This window comes from Mastomys coucha, unplaced genomic scaffold (assembly GCF_008632895.1).
Source record: "Mastomys coucha isolate ucsf_1 unplaced genomic scaffold, UCSF_Mcou_1 pScaffold21, whole genome shotgun sequence".
NCBI classification, from domain to species: Eukaryota; Metazoa; Chordata; class Mammalia; order Rodentia; family Muridae; genus Mastomys; species Mastomys coucha.
Genome location: NW_022196904.1, coordinates 40900769 through 40918156, shown reverse-complemented (window position 1 = coordinate 40918156; position 17388 = coordinate 40900769). Strand labels below are relative to the sequence as shown.

General features: G+C 48.2%; 1 protein-coding gene across 6 annotated transcripts in view; it reads right to left on the bottom strand.

Annotated features, from left to right (window-relative positions):
• Window positions 1-15595, bottom strand: part of Slc6a5 (solute carrier family 6 member 5) — a 54183-nt gene extending 38588 nt beyond the window's left edge. Inside the window, exons 1-6 of one of the 6 annotated variants that reach the window (XM_031386780.1) lie at window positions 15501-15595; window positions 12192-12342; window positions 10348-10890; window positions 7814-7952; window positions 5300-5431; window positions 4883-5056 (exon numbers count right to left, since the gene is read on the bottom strand). In XM_031386780.1, coding sequence (XP_031242640.1) covers window positions 4883-5056; window positions 5300-5431; window positions 7814-7952; window positions 10348-10890; window positions 12192-12194 — 991 coding nt within the window. In that variant the 5' untranslated portion in view covers window positions 12195-12342; window positions 15501-15595. Of the gene's footprint in view, window positions 1-4882; window positions 5057-5299; window positions 5432-7813; window positions 7953-10347; window positions 10891-12053; window positions 12144-12191; window positions 12456-13074; window positions 13184-15500 lie in introns of those variants that run through there. The other 5 variants (XM_031386781.1, XM_031386783.1, XM_031386782.1 and 2 more) reach the window with 5 other exon arrangements.
• Between the last annotated feature and the right edge of the window lie 1793 nt (window positions 15596-17388).

Genomic DNA, 17388 nt, shown 5'->3' with positions numbered 1-17388 from the left:
CAAAGAAGCCTGGCTTGGTGCATCTATCTTGGAGATGGCATGGGAAAAGCAATTATCTGGATTCCCAACAGCTGGGCCAAGGAGAAGGACTTTAGAGCAACCTGTGTCTCTGTAGGTCAGGATACTGTTACCTTCCTATGTCACCTCAAAACCCCAACAGGATTGAAACCCCTATCAAAGAGAGCTTGGCCCTATGTATAGAACGCTCCCCCACCCCCGTGCAGGTAAGGCAGAGACTGAGGGTGTGCAGAGAAAGGGGTGGAGGAATACTGATACTCGGCTTTGTTTAACTAACAAAAAATTAAAACAATGGCTAAGAAGACTGTGAGCTCTCACCCATCCATAGGCTCCTGGGAATAGTAAGAGCAATATGCCCATTTGTCTGTGCTCTGGCTGTTTTAATGGTGTGTAGCTGGTGAATAGATGCATAGCCATGCCAGGCCTCTAGCCCTCTGCCTCTCAGGGTTGCTTCAAGCCACACGGGAGGGAGAGAGATGAAGCTAAACCAGGTCGTGCCTTTCTCTTGAAGCATCATCTATGTGCCTGGCCAAGATACCCAGATAGCTTTAAAAAGAACAAACATACACATATAAAAACATATAAACTACACAATAGGTGCATGTCTATGACAGAAAAATGAAGCAAAGATTGGTCCCAAACTGTTAACATTTTGTCCTTACATCCATGTAGATATTTCCAATAAATATAAAATCCCACTATGAACATAGAATGCTCTTACATTTAATAGGATGTGGGGGGATTTTCCCATGCTTTATTTATGAGTATTTGTTTTTAATGATTATAGAATACCTTATTCTGAAGGATGAGCCATAATTTATTTGAGCAATGGAATTGTGTGAATTGTTATCACATACTAAGTTCATACTGCTTTCTAGTACTGTGAATGTGGTTGCAATTGGCACTTTTGTACTATACTTACCTGCCTCTAATTTTCCCTTCGCATGGATGCCTTGATGTAGAATCGTCACAATGATAGCTTAACTATTGTGTGCATAATCTTTCTTGCTATCACACAGAATATCAACCACAAATATCCCTTACAGGGAACACCTGTAATGATGTCAGTTTTTCTAGGACTTGATAGAATAGAACACATGGACCAAAGATTCTTTAAGCACCCCAGACAGGTAGAAAAATCTGGGGTCACATGGCCCAAAATGCAAACCTGGATCTACCTTGTAACTTACAATGTAAGTTTGGAAGATCCTCTTAGCCATCTGGAAGAAAAACAATAATCATCATGTCACTTGCCATGTGTAATTCATAGGTTCTATTCAAGAAGGACAAAAATGTCACTTTATGATGCAGCCTTGCAGTCTAGGAAGCATTTAGTTTCTGTGGCCTTAAAGAGACGTGCATACTTGGACTCCAGTCCCTAAGACTGAAACAGACACCTAACTCAGAGCTTATGCTCAAGATTTTTAACCTGTAACATAGAAACAATGGAAAGCCTGTGTAGGCTTGTTGTGCATAGTAACATTGGCAAATCAATGAAAGAGCTTCTCAGAGAAATCAGTGTGCAGTGAAGGTGGCTATGTGCTAAGATGCTACACTGATGATAGTGGACATTATTAGCAGAAGACTGCATATTTCTGAAAGACTCCCACCTGGGGGACAGCTGCAGGACACTGACCACTGTGACCATATGGTCTCTCAAGCAAGCTCCAGAAAGCATCCTTGGATCCTAAATCAAGGCAACAGCTTGACCCAGCACATACTCTTGGAATGGGGCTTCCTTTCCAGCCATGTTTTGGCAAGGACAAGCTGGACTCTGGGATGGGTTGTGACCTGAGTTGTCTCCACTCCAGACTTCCGTTCCTGGAAAGTCTAAAGTTGGCGGCTGTTTCCAAGAAAATTTTCTGGCATCTGATTTCTGCTCGTGATTCTGTGAAGAGCTACAAAGTGAGTCTCTCCAATATCACAGATTTTTATTGTTTTTTAGAGGTAAACACTGCATGGGGCAAAGAAGGTAGGCCACACCCCATTCCAAAACCAAATATGGTCCGCATTTTCAAAAACTATTCTGGAGGTGAGGAGGGTGTTACTTGATGGTGGCTCACATGTCTGAGTTCAGTCCCCAACAGCAAGAAAAATAGAAAGGCACTGAGGCGGTGAGCAACTTCTTCTGTCCTGGAGTTCCTAGTTTGGCTTATACTTCAGAAAAAAAAAAAAAAAACTTTCTTTTTTGAAATGGGGTCTCATGTAAACTACAGGCCTCAAACTTGCTATGCAGTCAAGGATGACTTTGAATTTCTAGTCCTTCTGCCTCCATCTCCAGGGTGCTGGAATCATAGACCAAGTTTATGCTGTGCTGGGGATCAAACTCTGGGTCCTATGCATGATACACAATATCAACTGAGATGCATTCCAAGTCCAAATCTGAGAGAATTTTAAATCCTGGTTCCCAGGGCCATTGACACAGTCTGATCTTTAGTTCATCAAGTTTGTTCCTTAAGTGACTGACATTGCTCATTCCCAGGTGATTCTGATACGCAACTACCAGCTTTGAGTACCACTATAGTACCAAGAGAAAACCATCAACAGGGAACCAGTGGAGATGAAGACAATGAGCCCCACATTAGTAAGGGACACTTAGCCTTGGTCATGCATCCATAGAGTGGAATCCTGTACTTGGGAACCTGTGCAAGCCCCATTCCCCATTCCTGAGCCCTTCCAGGTACGCAGAATTTGGATTGAAGGGAAGCAACTTTATGGTTCTTCACTTTTGCTATTATTCACAACCTTTCCAGGTGATGGCTGGGTATGGGGTATGTTTGTGTGTGTGTGTGTGTGTGTGTGTGTGTGTGTATACACAAAATGCACGTGTGTGTAAAAGCACTAAGGTATATACTGTGTCCTTCGATATGGGACTGGGGCTATAGGACATGTGTTGATTTCAATGTGCAATGTCCTCCTTAGAGTCATGTATTTGAGCACTTGGTCTCCACTAGGTGGCGCTGTTTGGGGAGGATTATGAGACGTGGTCTCGCTGGAGGAAGTATGTGACTGGGAGCAGACTTGAGGGCTAATAGCATTGCCCACATGATGGCGTGAATGAGAATGTCCCCTATGGGCTCATATATTTGAGTGCTTAGTCATTAGTGAATGGCACTACTTGAGAAGGATTAGGAGGTGTGGTCTTTTGGAGCAGGTGCATGATTGGATGGGCTTTAAGGTTTCAAAAGCCCACACCAAAGCCAGTGTCTCTCTCTTTCCTGCCTGCCTGCTGTAGTCTCAAGTTACTGTCCCACATCCAAGGACATAGTTTATACTTTTATACACACATGTATCCCACACATGTACACACATGTACACAAACATAAACACACACACACACACACACACACACACACACCACCCAGCCTCCACCTAGAGAAGTTTTGAATAAGACCAAAAGAGAGCAACAGTAGAGATACTTCCTTCCTCCCAAACATTACACACTGGCAGGATTTGGATGTAGAACTCTCAACTACTTCTCCAGCTATTTAATTGCATGCCGCCATGCTCCCTGCCTTGATGATAATGGACGAAACCTCTGAAACTATACGCAAGGCCCAATTAAATGCTGTCTTTTATAAGAGTTGTCATGGTGTCTCTCCACAGCAATAGAGCACTGATCAAGACGCCCCATTTTCAGTGAGTTCTCTGTTTCCTGATGTGATCTCTCAGCTTCCTGTTTCTTTGGCCATGTTTGCCATGCCTTCCCCTCACAATGGTCTCCTATTTACCATAAAGTAAAATAAACTCATTCTTCCAAAAGTCACCTTTGCTCATGGTGTTTTATCGTAGCAGCTGAAAGTAACTTATACAGCATGGGAGAACTTATTTCATGCTATTAACACACCCACAGGGGCAAATAATTGTCAAAGTTCTACAAGGTATGGGCGCTGTAGGGGAAAGAACTGGTTTGGGAGGTAAATGTTAGAACAAATCACAGAGATCATGTGCAACTGGCCTCAATAGGAATCCACCTTTCAGGAAAAAAAATGGGAAAGACCCCTTGCTTACTGGTACCCACTAAAATAACCATAGTTTCCCACAGTGACTGACACTAGCCAAAGCGAGCACACACACACACACACACACACACACACACACACACACACACTCATGGATTTTTGCACATTTACAGCTGCTATCATATCCCCGTGGCTTTCCTCTGGCAAACATAAGAAGGTAGACTACACAACAGTCATTATGTCTGTGGTGTGGGTCTCCTGGCATCCACTCCTTCCTTCCACCCAATAAGCTGAAAATATACCCCCTGACTCCTGAACACAGTGGACTTCACACACCCAGCACCAATTTTTCTTTCTCCCCATAGCAAGCAGCCCTCTCCTTGGTCCTCATACTACACACATTTCTAGTAGAGTCGGGGGCAGAGACTTCAGTCAAAGCTCAGGGATCACATGTATGGGGTTCCTGGAGTCTATGACTTGTGGTATTATTATTGAGAACTCTGTCAATGAGAATCCCAGGATCTCTTGGGGGAAAAAAAATGCCAGAGAGGGTTGCTAACTCCCTCCCAGATCACAGACAGATGGACAAATATTCAATGAAACAAAGCAAAACATAGATTGCTTAGTAAAAATGCAAATTTCCTGGCTTCACTCACTCTAATAAAGCAAGTGTCCCACAGAAGAATGATAACCTGAACATTTAACCAACACATCTGCTCTCAGGGAGCAAACAAGACTTTTCTGACTCCCATCCTTTAGGCATGAGCTTTTTAAATGTTAGAATTAAGTGCGTGTGGATGTTTGACTTCACCTCTGTGCACCCTGAGCCTGGCCTACCTAAGAAGTGCTCACTGAGTGTCTGTTGAGTAGACCACATACAGCTAAAGCACGTCCAAACTTACCTAGTAAAAGTTTGGTTTTATCTTTGCATTCTGGTGTGTTCCACGGGTTGTTGCAGGATCCCCAGGGCAGCACAGACACAAAAGAGGCAAATAGGTAGAAGAGCGTGTAGCAGATGATGACGTTGTAGTATATGGCTATGAGGACAGAGATGATGAGCATCGCGATGCCACAGCCTGCAAAGGTGAAGGGCCCGTGTTGGTCTCATCCCAAACCCCATGCAAGAATGGCACCTACAGAGATGCTCCACACAGGTGGATGCATACATGCTCTACCAGGGAAATAGAGACAATCTGCCAAGGACCCCACAAGGGACAGAAACGATGAAGGGAAGGTGAGAGGAAGTAGGTGTCCCTCCTTAAGTCTGGAAGGTGACAGGGAGGGCAAAGCCAGGAGGGAAAGAGGAGAGGTAGACTCACCCTGCAGAGCTGGGATGGCCTTCCACACAGACACAGGACCCTGGCTGGCAAACTGGCCCAGGGACACCTCTAGGAAGAAGATAGGCAAGCCAGCCAGTGCCAGCATCATCAAGTAAGGGATGAGGAAAGCACCTTGGGAAGAAAGTGGGAAGGAAGAGTCAGGAGACACAAGCAGGACTCTGGCCCAACTTAACCCTCTGGGCTGGGCTTGGTCTTCTTCAAAATAAACTGAAGAAGCTTTTAATGTCCTAACTCTACAGTAGGCGCCCACAGGGCAGTTTGGGGCCTTCTTCCAAAATCATAAAGCTATACTGGGGATACAGTACTTGCCTCTGTTTCCCACCAGACAGAAGTTGCATGCTGATGGTCATGTATTCTTTACAATGCTTTGATTCCCATCCCCCCCCACCACCACCACCACCCCCAGCCTCCCAAATTAAACCCTTCCACTGTTTCACAAATCCGTGCCTTTCGCTGGAGGCAGATTTGGTGGATTCCCATTAATACCTAAGCTGGATTTGTGAGCCACCTATGCAATAATCTGAGGAAACCACAAACCTTCACCTCACTAGAGCTTGACCTGCTCTGCCTGCGGACAACTGGATGCCCTCCAGCTCTCTCCACTCCGGGCAAAGTGCCCGCCCACACCATCACCCACAAGCAGCAGCAGCAACTTCACACAATGTCCATCTCCACTCAGAGCTTAGTCCTCAGAAGTCAGCCCTCCTTCTAGGGGAGAAGTCTTCCCATAGTGCCTTGCCCCAAGCACCCTTCTCTTCAGAATATTTATGTGGCTGTCTCTTCTAGACTGGGAGCCCTCAGAAGTGTTTCTCCTTCAACTCTGTTCCTCGAGTTCTGGGGAATTCTTTCACTGTAAGAATTTTCAAGCCTGGAGGGAATTACCAGGAAATACCCTCAAGGTCAATTTGGATACTTGAGATAACAGAATCCAGAATGCTATGCTCAACTACTCCCTCACCCCCACCCTTCCCCGACTTCTTCCAGGTAGGTCTGGCAGAAGGTCGTTGTTCTGTCAAAGCCTCCAGTCAGGAAGGTCCCAACAGAGGCCAGGAATTACTGGGGTGGAAGCTTGGGCTCCTATTCTATTCTCTCGGTAGAAATTTAAAGAAAAAAAAAAGTTCATTGTGTGATGAAGCTCCCCTCACACGCTGCGTGCTGTGAGGTGCTGTGAGACGCCTGCGCCGCACTGCGGACAAAGTCTCCGCTTTTCTCCTTGCCCGCCCCCCTTATAATCTTCAGGGTCTCGTGAAACAAGGGCGGGCACTTTCCCGGGTAAAAGCACTCCTCTGGAATCCCTCCCCTCGCTCCATCCCACGCGCAAACCCCCTCCCGTCCCCACCCTTTTACCCCACGAACAGCACCTTAGCCCTGCACTCAGGCCTGGGCATTTCCTGCTGGGAGTGGGGTAAGAATGGAAACCCAGTCGAGGCGCTGCATCCTTTCAGTTTCCGGGCACCCCTGATTTCGAACACTCTGCATTAGTACTTCTCAATGTGTCATATTCAGAACTGCAAATATGGGGCAGGGTGGAGGGAGTTTCCTATTTTACACCGTAACTGTCTCCTGCCGCTGCATGGGTTCTACTCTCCACACCAAATAACTCCTGGAGCGGGCCTAAAACCCTACCAGAAAGGACTGGGCGAGGGGAGAGCATTCCTTGCACTTTGGGTCCAATAGAGATGTGAATTCCTGGAGGGCCCAAGTTAACTGGCCTGGGGAGAGCAGCGCGCCCCTCGCCTGGACCTCTGGTGACAAGCCAAGGGACCCAGACTTTATAGGGTCCCTTCCTGGTGGCTACATCCAAGATCCAGTGAGTTCTAATCCACGCTCCTTGGTGTCCCCACGCTTCTTTCCAAGGCAGCATCTTTCACACACAATGAGGACACAAGGGAAGGAGATTCATCTTTGCTAAATGACTTAACTAAAAGCAAAATATCTCCTGCCACATCCCAAGAAAGGGGGTGTTAGGGTAGGGTGCTCCTGAGAGATTACCCAGTAAGTAGATACACCCCAAACTCCCCACTGCTCTCTTACACCCTGCATTCTGCCAAGGTTGTTCTTTTGCAGTCTCCAAATAAGGAGGATATGGCTTGGATTTCCCAGTTACAACCTTACACCAGACACATTTGACCTTCAGGACCGCAGGGCAACCGGCTGTAAAGTGCATTTCCCGTAAGGAAGTACCCACTTCCTGACTAATCGGTGTTTTAACTTGAATTTGAACATCCCTGCTTCCCTGTTCACTTGGCTGGGGACCCAGTCCCCAGTCTGGGCCAGTAGAGATCTCAGTAGAGTGAGTGAGGCCAACACCTCAGCTGAGCCAATGTCCACTCTGAAATCCAGCGGGTTCCATTCGCTCCTGCAGTCTGGCCTGCAGAGGACCAGGTTTCCCCAGTCTTCCCTCCCAACCTCTGTCTAAGGTCTTCAGAGTCACCCGCCCCACCCCTCCAGTGCCCGCCCCCTCCGCAGGCGGAAAGAGCTGAAAAGCCATACCTCCCCCGTTCTGGAAGGCCAGGTAGGGAAACCTCCAAACATTGCCCAGCCCCACTGCGTACCCCACCATGGACAGGATGAAGTCCAGTTTGCTGGACCAGTTCCCTCGGGCCTTATTCTCATCCCCTTGCTCGTCCTCCTGAGGGTGGAAAAGCACATTGTCGATAGCAGACCCAGGTAGGACCTCAGCAGGCCCCATTCATTCCCCGCAACAGCTGAGGGTCCTTCCCCCTCCCCGCAAGCAGATCCCCAATATCCCCACATAGGATGCATCGGCAAGCAAAATCCCAACTCTGAAGAAAGGATGCATCTACGAGCAGAGCCCTTACCCCTCACCCCTGCACTGAGTCTTTCAGCAAGCAGGCCCCCAAATCGTATTCTAAAGATCCGCTTTAATCAGACCTCTGACCCGGTTTCCTAAATCCTAGAGTCAGAGCACACCAGCAAGCAGCCTTCCCCAAGCACGTCCAGTCCCTTCATATCCAACCTGTCGCCAGGAGTTCATTGAGCAAGCAGACTCCCAGTATCATGCCTGAAGTTCCCAGCAAGCAGGTTCCGAACCAATTCCTTCCCCACCCCCATAAAACCCCTCTCTGCACACCCCCTCCTCAGCCCTCTCTTCAAAATGTGTGGCAGAAATAAGAATTGTAATGCTTCCAGCCAGCCATAGCCCCTGCCTCACATTTCTCTGCCAAAACTTGCAGGCAAAATCTGCCCAGTCAGCTAATTTTAAAAGGTGCATCCTTCAGCCCTGGAGCAAGGGAAACAGGCAGGATGGAGAATTGGAGTTGACACAAGAGAAAGACTAGGAGAAGACTAATGTAGTAAGAAACAGGACAGCCAAAACCATTACTTCTGATCTAGATCTTGCTACTAACAGGGTAACTCCCTGTGCACTGCTGGGACTCAGCCTCTGTCCACATCTGGACAATGGGTGGGGCACTGAATAATTGTCTCTGGGGCATCTGCCAATTTACATAGTTTGTGAATCTCTATGCTCGTGTCTCCAAGCTCACATGGACTTGATTCTAGAAAACCTCAGCAAAATGAATAGGGAAGGCACCTTGTGTGAACTCTGTGTTCCTGTCACCCAGACATCGGGGTACCCTGCTCCTCAGTCACCCTTCACCTAGCAAATGACGGCATAGAGTGCTTCACATGATTCTCCAGGTCATGGAAGATAAAGCAGTAATGGTCAAGGGAGAAGATGGCCTAGGGTCTGGAGAAGGGCAGAATGATTGTCAGAAGGGGCTCAAACATTGGCACTCTCGGGCAGGCAGCCCTACTCAACCCCATTGCTATTCCCCCACACACACCGGCTCCACCCCCTAACCCCACCCCCAACACAGCTGACAGGGTAAGGGAGTCCCAGCTCTTTTTGTCGCAGTGCAGAGGTAAAGGGAGGTGTGTGAAACATATTTTCTACTCCACTGTTGGGCACATGCCATTGAAAGCATCTAATATATGCAGAACAGTGTTCTAGAAAGAAATTCCAAAGCGAAGAAGCATGTGAAGGCAAGGTTATTTCTAGTTACCCTGATGACTGAGTGGCTGAGTTCCTACTATGTGAGTGGGGGTGGGGCTACAGATGCTTAGAGACAGAAAGGTCTATAAACCCTACATTGCACATGGTGATGCTTGATCTGGCCCACCCTCAGCCTGTGAGCTCTGACCACACACATAGCTCATGACTGCAGGGCTCAAGGGGAGCTAGAGAAAAGACAAGTCAAGGAAAGGGAAGAGACGGAGAGTCCCTGAAACAGCAGGGGTGGGTTGGGGCGGGGTCAGAGAAGGAAGAGAGATCACTGGGGTCAAATGTAACAAAAGCCTTTAAGGAAGAAAGATTGTCTTTATCCCTGGTCCAGAGATTGGTGTTCAATCTGTACGTTTTTTTCCTGTCTCCGGTTAAGATGATACCCAAATGGGAAGGACCTAAACCGAACCGTTTACAAGTGAGAGGACCTATGTTAGGGGAATTAAAAAAAAAAATTTTAGATACTGAGATTTAGAAAGGCACAGGTTAAGAGACCCTGATATTTAACTTCAGCGTCTCCTCATTAAGAGTTCTCGGGTAGTAACATTGACTCACGTGGGGAAGGCCCTCAGAATAAGCTACATCCCCCTCCCATATCACCCCAAGCTTGTCTCCATGCTTCCTTTTAAATTGGGGTTTTTCTTTTTAAAGAACCGAAAAAGACTCAGACATTGATAGGATGGAGACTCTCATCTGTTGCAAGATGCAGAATCTATCTGCTTTTATTTAACGGATCAGCACGGGTCCTACAGCTGAGGCTGGGAAGGGCAAGTCCGAACCTTGCTGGCAGGATCGCTGCACACACACCCCAAATCTTAACTGAGGACCTGACCCCCTCCCCCAGCAGTGCGAGCTTCCGAAGCCCCAAAGCTGCCTCCAGCACCCACCACCTGGCATTGCCAACCCGTTTCAACATCAGCATACGTGCACCCGCCAGGGCCCAGCTCCCTTCGCGCGGTTGGTGAGCAGCAGGCAGCGGGGCCGCTTGTGACCTGCTTACCGGTATGGTAGTGGTGGCCACGCTGCCCGGGAGCACCGACGCGATGCCATCGGTACCCAACACCACTGTGCTCTGGCTCATATTCACCCAGCCCACGGCTGGGGTATTGTTGTGTTCCAGTGTGCCCTTGCCCACACTCACGTTCGCGTCCTCCTCCGGGCCACGCAGAGCTGGAATCTTGCAGTGCAGAGCGTTGCCAGCCCCAGCGGCCCCGGAAGGGGGATTGGCCTGTGCGCTGTGCCCTTCGCTTAAGTCCCGGAGGGCCGCGGAGGTCGCTTGTGCCCTGGGGCTGCTGAGTTTACAAAGCCCTACTCCGGGCTGCTGGGCCTCGCAGGCTCTCGCTTCCGCAGACTGGAAAGTTTGGGCTCCGGTGGAAGCCGACCTGGGCACACGTGGCGGCTGGACAGCGGCCGCGGGGGCCTCCGCAGGAAGATCCTGCTCAGGGCTGGTCCTAGGTGCACGAGGGCTATCCCGGTGGCCCGGCACCGCTGCCTCCAAGATGTTGGCTGGTTGTTTATTCATTTCCTTGGGAGCGCTGCAATCCTGCAAACACAATGTCAAGTTCGTGCAAAATAAACCAACAAAAAGTCACGGCAGCATTAAAAATAAAATATATGGATCTGCATACACGGATGCACGCATTCCAGGTCCAGGCACAAAATAGACAGGGTAGCAAACGGAATCGGTGTTTCTCCACTCACCAGACCTGTCTGTAACCCTGGGACATGAAGAAGCTAGCTAATAGTTTCTCCCAGGTGGAGAAGGAACTGGACAGAAAAACGAGTGGATTTTGGCAGGGGGAAAGAGGCGGGCAATATAAAATAACCCTACAGCCAGGAGCTCCCTGCCCTCTGTGGATTTCAAATCAAGGCTCTGGGTACCACATCCCCTTCACCATTGTGGAGAAAGATTCTTTAATTTTCCGCCCCATTTCCTTTGTCATTCAACAATGCACATTGCCTTTTTTTCCCCCCATAGACAAGCTGTGATCAGGAAACATGCTCTGGGGTAGGCCAAGGCTGGAAGCCACACGGGTAAATTCAAACTCCAGCACTCCAACCTGGTCGCCCGAGTAGCAAAGTCAAGGATAAAGGTTTTTTTTTTTTAATCAAAATATTACTACCAACAAACAGCCCACCACCAAAACAATAAGCTAGATGGGAAACGCATAGTACCCTTACATTCTCTACACTTGGCTCCAGACCCCTACAATGTATACGGATCTTGCCAATTTTTCATTTTTATTTTGCTGTCCACTCCCAGGAGTATAATATTCTTTCCCTCCCTACTCTTGACTGAGGACCGAAACTCACCAATAATTGGCATTAGCTTTCTCCCTATCGAATTTTAAACGTAAAGACTTGCCAGCAGTGGGTTTCCCTCTGGCTTCCGCGTGCTAGTGTTACCTTTCAGAGTTCCAAGATAGTATAAATAATTACTTCACTGTAAAACTAATCAAAGTGCCTTCTCCTCAAGCGAAAGCCTCTGCACTAACCCGCTTCACAAATGCACAGACCGAGCTTACTGTGCACCAAACCCAATACCTGGACTCCAGTCTGCATTCACAATTGCCCCTAAGACCCAGAGCGACTCGCAGGTGCAGGAATCTTGGTTTTCAGCACCGCGGACAGTACCCATGATCCGGTATGGGAGCAGCACTAAGGACTAGGGAAACCTTTTCTGCCCTCCGGCAAAGCTCCCAATACCTGAACTTAAGCCTTCGAAAATGGTTCTCTGCCTCTCGCCTATTGCAGATATTTCCAAAAAGAAATACCCCAAACGAGCCGGCCATCCTCATCCCCACATCCACCTTTCTTCTTTAGAGAATAAAAGCAAGCACTCACCATGTCTGATGCTGACAACAGATTGAGCCGTAGAGTAAAACCCGCTACTGGTCTAGGTTTGGCCCTGGAACAAGAGGCGCTTTCTATATCTTCCCGGAAAAGGCCAGGTTTGCGTCAGTGGGAAGCAAGGTGCCCTTCGTTTGACATCTTCCTGATAATACACGTTTGATAAATCATCACCCCTTTGGATTCGGATTTTAAAGGGACAACAGCCTGGAGTAGGCTGTCTTGTTGTCACTCGGGTAGGAGGGGGCTGCTGCGTGTTTGGCGTGACTCATGTGGGTCTGATTACTAAACCAAAGCCGGTGGGAGGGAACGAGAAAAGTTTGCCACCTCCTAATTAAGGGAAACATGGGAGAGACACGTCCCACTGCGCCCAAGACTCCGAGGCCAAGCAAACAGACTGGATTGGAGTAAGGGAGGGGGGTCAAACCAATCTCCCTCTCCCATCATATTTGCTTGTGCTCTCCCTGAATCTCTGTCTGATTCTAAAATATCTCTCCCCCCAAATAATGGCAGGCCTGTCTCGGGTATGCAGCCAGCCCTTCCGTGTCTGTTCCAGGGTAGGGTCCTGCATTTGGTCAGGGAGCACCTGGCTGGTCAGTGTGTAGTGTCTAGATCCTTACCTCCCAACCTTCCCAGAAAGCCAGTCTAGGAAAGACCCCGAGTTTTCGTTTAAACTATTAAATGCACTTTTCTCATCCATGTTTTGTCTCTGCTAATCTTGTTTCTCGTTATACTTTTTAGGCTCTCCTGGATTTTTTTTTTTAAATAGTTATTTTTAAATACTTAGTCCTCCAGCCATGGAAATCCCACCCTTTCTCTGTAGTCTTCCAAACAAAAATCCTTTAAAATTAGGCCTGATTGGAGAGTGCCCTTTTACCTGAAACTAGGACCTCCAGCAACCCGGGGCAGGACTGGCTCTCTGGGAAACCATAAGAAAACTGCCAACCCAAAGATGGGCTCTAAAGTGGCCCGGGTCTAAAGTGGCCAGGTGGACTATGGGCTTTACCCGGTGTACAAGGTAGCAGCGAGATCACAAAACGGGAAAGCACTTTGGAAAGATGTCATTTGAAAACTAGAAGGGGATTTGCAGCAATATGCCTCCCCTCTCTCTTGTCTTGACAGCCTAGCTATGGAACCATGGCCTCTGGAACGGGAGACTTGGAAAGCGCTGCACAGCGCGCAGCGGGGCCCACCGCCTCCGGGTCCATGCCGTCGCACTCGACTGGGCCGTCTCCCTGCGGAGCCAGGACAAAGCCGCGGCGGCCGAGGGCGCAGGCTGCGTTGGCAGATTGCGGTGGACGCCGGGGGCATTGCAGCTCCACTCAGGTCTCCTCCTTCACCCTTCCAAGACTCCAAGAGTGGTAGATGTCTCTGTGAGCCTGGCTCTCCCAGGATAGCCACCTGGATTCCGGGTCTGCACTATTTGGGATTGGGGATGCGGGAAGGGGGAGAAAAGAGGAAAGGCGGGGGAGGGGGGCGGGGGGGCGAAATGGGGCGAGTAGGTAGCCAGAGGAGCCTTGTCCTCCCAGTGTCTTTCGGGTTTCAGATAGCCTTTTATTGACATTTACTGAGTTTTTACTATTGTGCCATCTGCAACGCTTCCACGAAATTATCACGTTTAAGTTTGCCAACAGCCTTTCAGAAATTATTCAAATGTTAATGTTGTGAAAGCTAAGGTCAGGGTCTATTTCGAACGTCAAAGAAGTTACTAGCTCCTCTGCAGCCCGTTGCCTGCACCAGTCACCCACTCTAGGCAACTGAGAAATGGGGAAGGACTCAGAGGAGGAATAAGGGGATGAGTGGGACCCTGGGGTACTCTGACTGAAAAAGGCTCTGAAAGCCGGTTGGGTTGACAGTCCTGTAATATCCCCAGATCCCAAGAAAGAGCAAGATCCGGGAGTGGAGAAATGTTGAGGGCAGCCTTGGCTTCAATGGAGTCAGGAGACCTGCCCCTAGTTAAGATTCAGGTCTGGCTCTGAGGTCCATAGGCCACTTTGACATTAAATAGTCACGACTTCAAAGCTTGTGGCCAGTCTCCAAATTTGCATTCGAGCAGTCCCTGCCAAACTTGACGCAGAAGTCGGTGGAGTGTGCAAAAGAACCTGGCCAGTAAGGAGGGAATGTACTGAGGTGGCGGGGAGTCGTGCAGGACTGCTCCCCGCTACCCTCCACCCCCACTTGGTTGCTGACCGTGAGTGATGCCAACGCCCCCGCTCAGTCTCCAGACCTGTGTCCCTGCTCAAATGCGCATTTGGGTTAGCATGGGGCTAATCAGGTCCTGCAGAGGCGGATGATTTGGCGCCGCTCAATCTCCGCAAAGGCCCCCTCCTCCAACTGCAAGATTCCAGAAATGAGGGGCTGCAGGCAGAGTAGAGGGACAGTTCAGAGAGAGCAGAGGAGCCTCTCTGACAGGACAGTGACCAAAAGAGCAACACCTCCCTTCTCCTCCCCCCTACAGTGAAGCAAGGACCTGGAACTGGTGGGCATCATCTGGAGTCCATTTGTGTGTCAACACCTGCGAGGTTCAAAAGATGGGGCTGCAGAACTAAATTAATTAATTAATTAATTTAAAAAGCAGAAATGGGCGGGTGAAAAGTCTGTTATCCACCCCACATAAGCCTCCACCTCCTGCCTCTGCTGTGCCTGTTCCGAGTGATAATCTGTCCCGGTACACACCGCAGCCAAGGAGGCTGTAAATCCGCATCCATCAGTGCGCAGCCATTCGGTCTGAATTAGCCAGTCGCTATGGCCTTAATTACTTTGTCAAAGATGAAAAATAGTAATTGATTTTGTCCTCTATCACTTGCCCCTCTCCCCTCCTTCCTTGCAGATAAGCAAATAAATAGCTATTTGTGAAGGCCGCGTCCACCACCCGGCTGGGGCAGCCTAGTGGAAAAAGAACTGTCTGGCTATAGCACTGAAGCTGGTGTGTGTGCCAAGACTCAAAAGGCAGCTGGAACTCAGGCCGAGAGTACCCAGAGGACAGCCATGCTGAGCCAAGTCCCTGCCCTCTTTCTCCCCAAAAGGAATTAAGGCGGGAAAGGAAAGGGTGTTTTACACTACTATTCACCCAGTGCTGGTGGCCTCAGCCTTCTCTGGTCCTCAGGATTTGGTGCAAAGAAGAACCGCAGTGTGATTCATCAGAAAGGCCAAGGTACTTGCCGAGGGTCAGCAGCAGAGCTGGAACTGGAGCCAAATCTGTGCGGATCCCAGTCTACCCTGTACCACCCAGAAGAAATGCAATGTGGTGTGAACTGTGTGTCTTTGTTTAGTTGATGTTTACATGGGTATGTCAGCACTTACCTGGACAGATGATGGATGTGAAGGCACCATGTGAGTTTCAGGTGGCATGCTTGACAGTCAAGAAGCCATGCAGTATTTTCTCTGCCTGTCTACTGTTGCTTATTGCCACTATAGTATTGTATTGTATTAAGAATCTAAGTTCTGCAGATGAACTGTACTGCCTCCTGGTTTCCTGACCTTGAAGGACATTGTCTGCTTGTTAAAAAAAAAAAAAAAAGAATTAACCAGAGGTAGGGAGGGGCCTGAAGATAAATGAGAATGTGCACATGAAATGAATGGATTGAAGATGGCTACCTGGTATGCTGAGAATCGTATATTGCTATTATTCTGTCTAGATGGATGATATGCTTGAAAACTCGCAGATTTAGGAAAAACAGCAGATCTCTGTGCCTGGTTCAGAAGGTGCAATATATGAGGAGATGGATACAAAGAGCAGATAACTTTCCAAAAGGGTACCTATTGTGAACCCATTTTCTCCTTAGCCAATAAAACAATCACGGGTTTACTTTTATTTTTTTTAATTTTTTAGTAAAAAATACCCAAACACTAAGCTGCTAAGACTATGTCCAGAAGCGCCTTTGTTTATACTGAGGTAAAATGCAGTGCACATGGCAGAAGCTTGGAACTTAGCACCCTGCCTCATGGTTGGTCCAGTTCTCATTTAGGTCCCTGGTGTCAAGGGACACAGACAGATCAAAGCAAGTTCCCTTCTTTAGATCATCCCAGCAGAGTCCACACTGAGAACTCTTTGTACCAACTGCAGGTCGAAGATTCAGAGATCCTGGCTCCCAAGTCTGCAATAATGAGGAGTCCCACATCACTGCAGCAGTATGCGGGCCAGTAGGTGCTGGCCACAGAAGCAGAGGAGTTTAGAACAAACAGTAAAGGACCTTCAAGGACATCTGAAGTCCCTCATTCTACTTTCCCAGTGTGTGTGTATGGGGGAATCCCAAGAGTGAGTTACTTGTAACAACAGAAACAAAGTCGGTTAGCATCATCCTTTAAAAAAATCCACCATATCATCCTTTCAGCTAGCAACACTAGGCTTAGCAACATTGTCCAATGTTTTCTTATAGAACAGTTAATAAAGTGAAATAAATATATGTGGGATGGTGAACTGTGCTCAGACAGCCTGGTTCCTGGACAGCACAGACCTGGAACCCCAGACACCTGGTGGACGGTGACTTCCGCATTCATGGGACAGTAGGTGTTCGGCCACACCTCCTGGGCCCCTGGCTCCTGTCTCAACTACAGCCTCCCACCCCCACCCCCTCTGCAGAGAGGTACATATATATGAACATTAGATCATTAGTATGCAATGTTTTGTAGCTGATAAAATGGATTAGAGTCAGGTGAACACTGCAGAATTTTATAAAATCTTGAGATAAGTTGGATATTTAGAATGTGTTTGGGAGAACTAGGTATGAAGCTCAGTTCAGACGTTACTTGCTCACCGTGCCCAAAGATGCCAAGTTCAATCCCGTGCACTGAATAAAACCTGGAAATCCTGGTGCACACCTGTAATGTCAGCATTTGGGAAATGGGGCCAGAAGAATCAGAAGTTCAAGGTCATCCTTAGCTATATAGTGAGTTTGAGAGCAGTCTGAGATATATGTGACTCTGTCTCAGTGTAAATAAACGTTTCGTGTAAAATAAAATAAAAATAAAATAAAGGAAAGTTAAAGTATTATGTATGTGCAACAGAGGGCCACCAGATGTGGGAGCACACATATTAGGAGGCAATTAGGAATTAAGCTAACTGGTTAATGCTGTGAGCATTGCTGTGATCAGAGTAGGGCAGCCTACAATGAAGGGCAGCCAAGTAAGGAAGGAGAAAGGGTGGGAAGGTTCAACTCTAAAGTCTGACTGTGCAGTAATAGTCATAAGT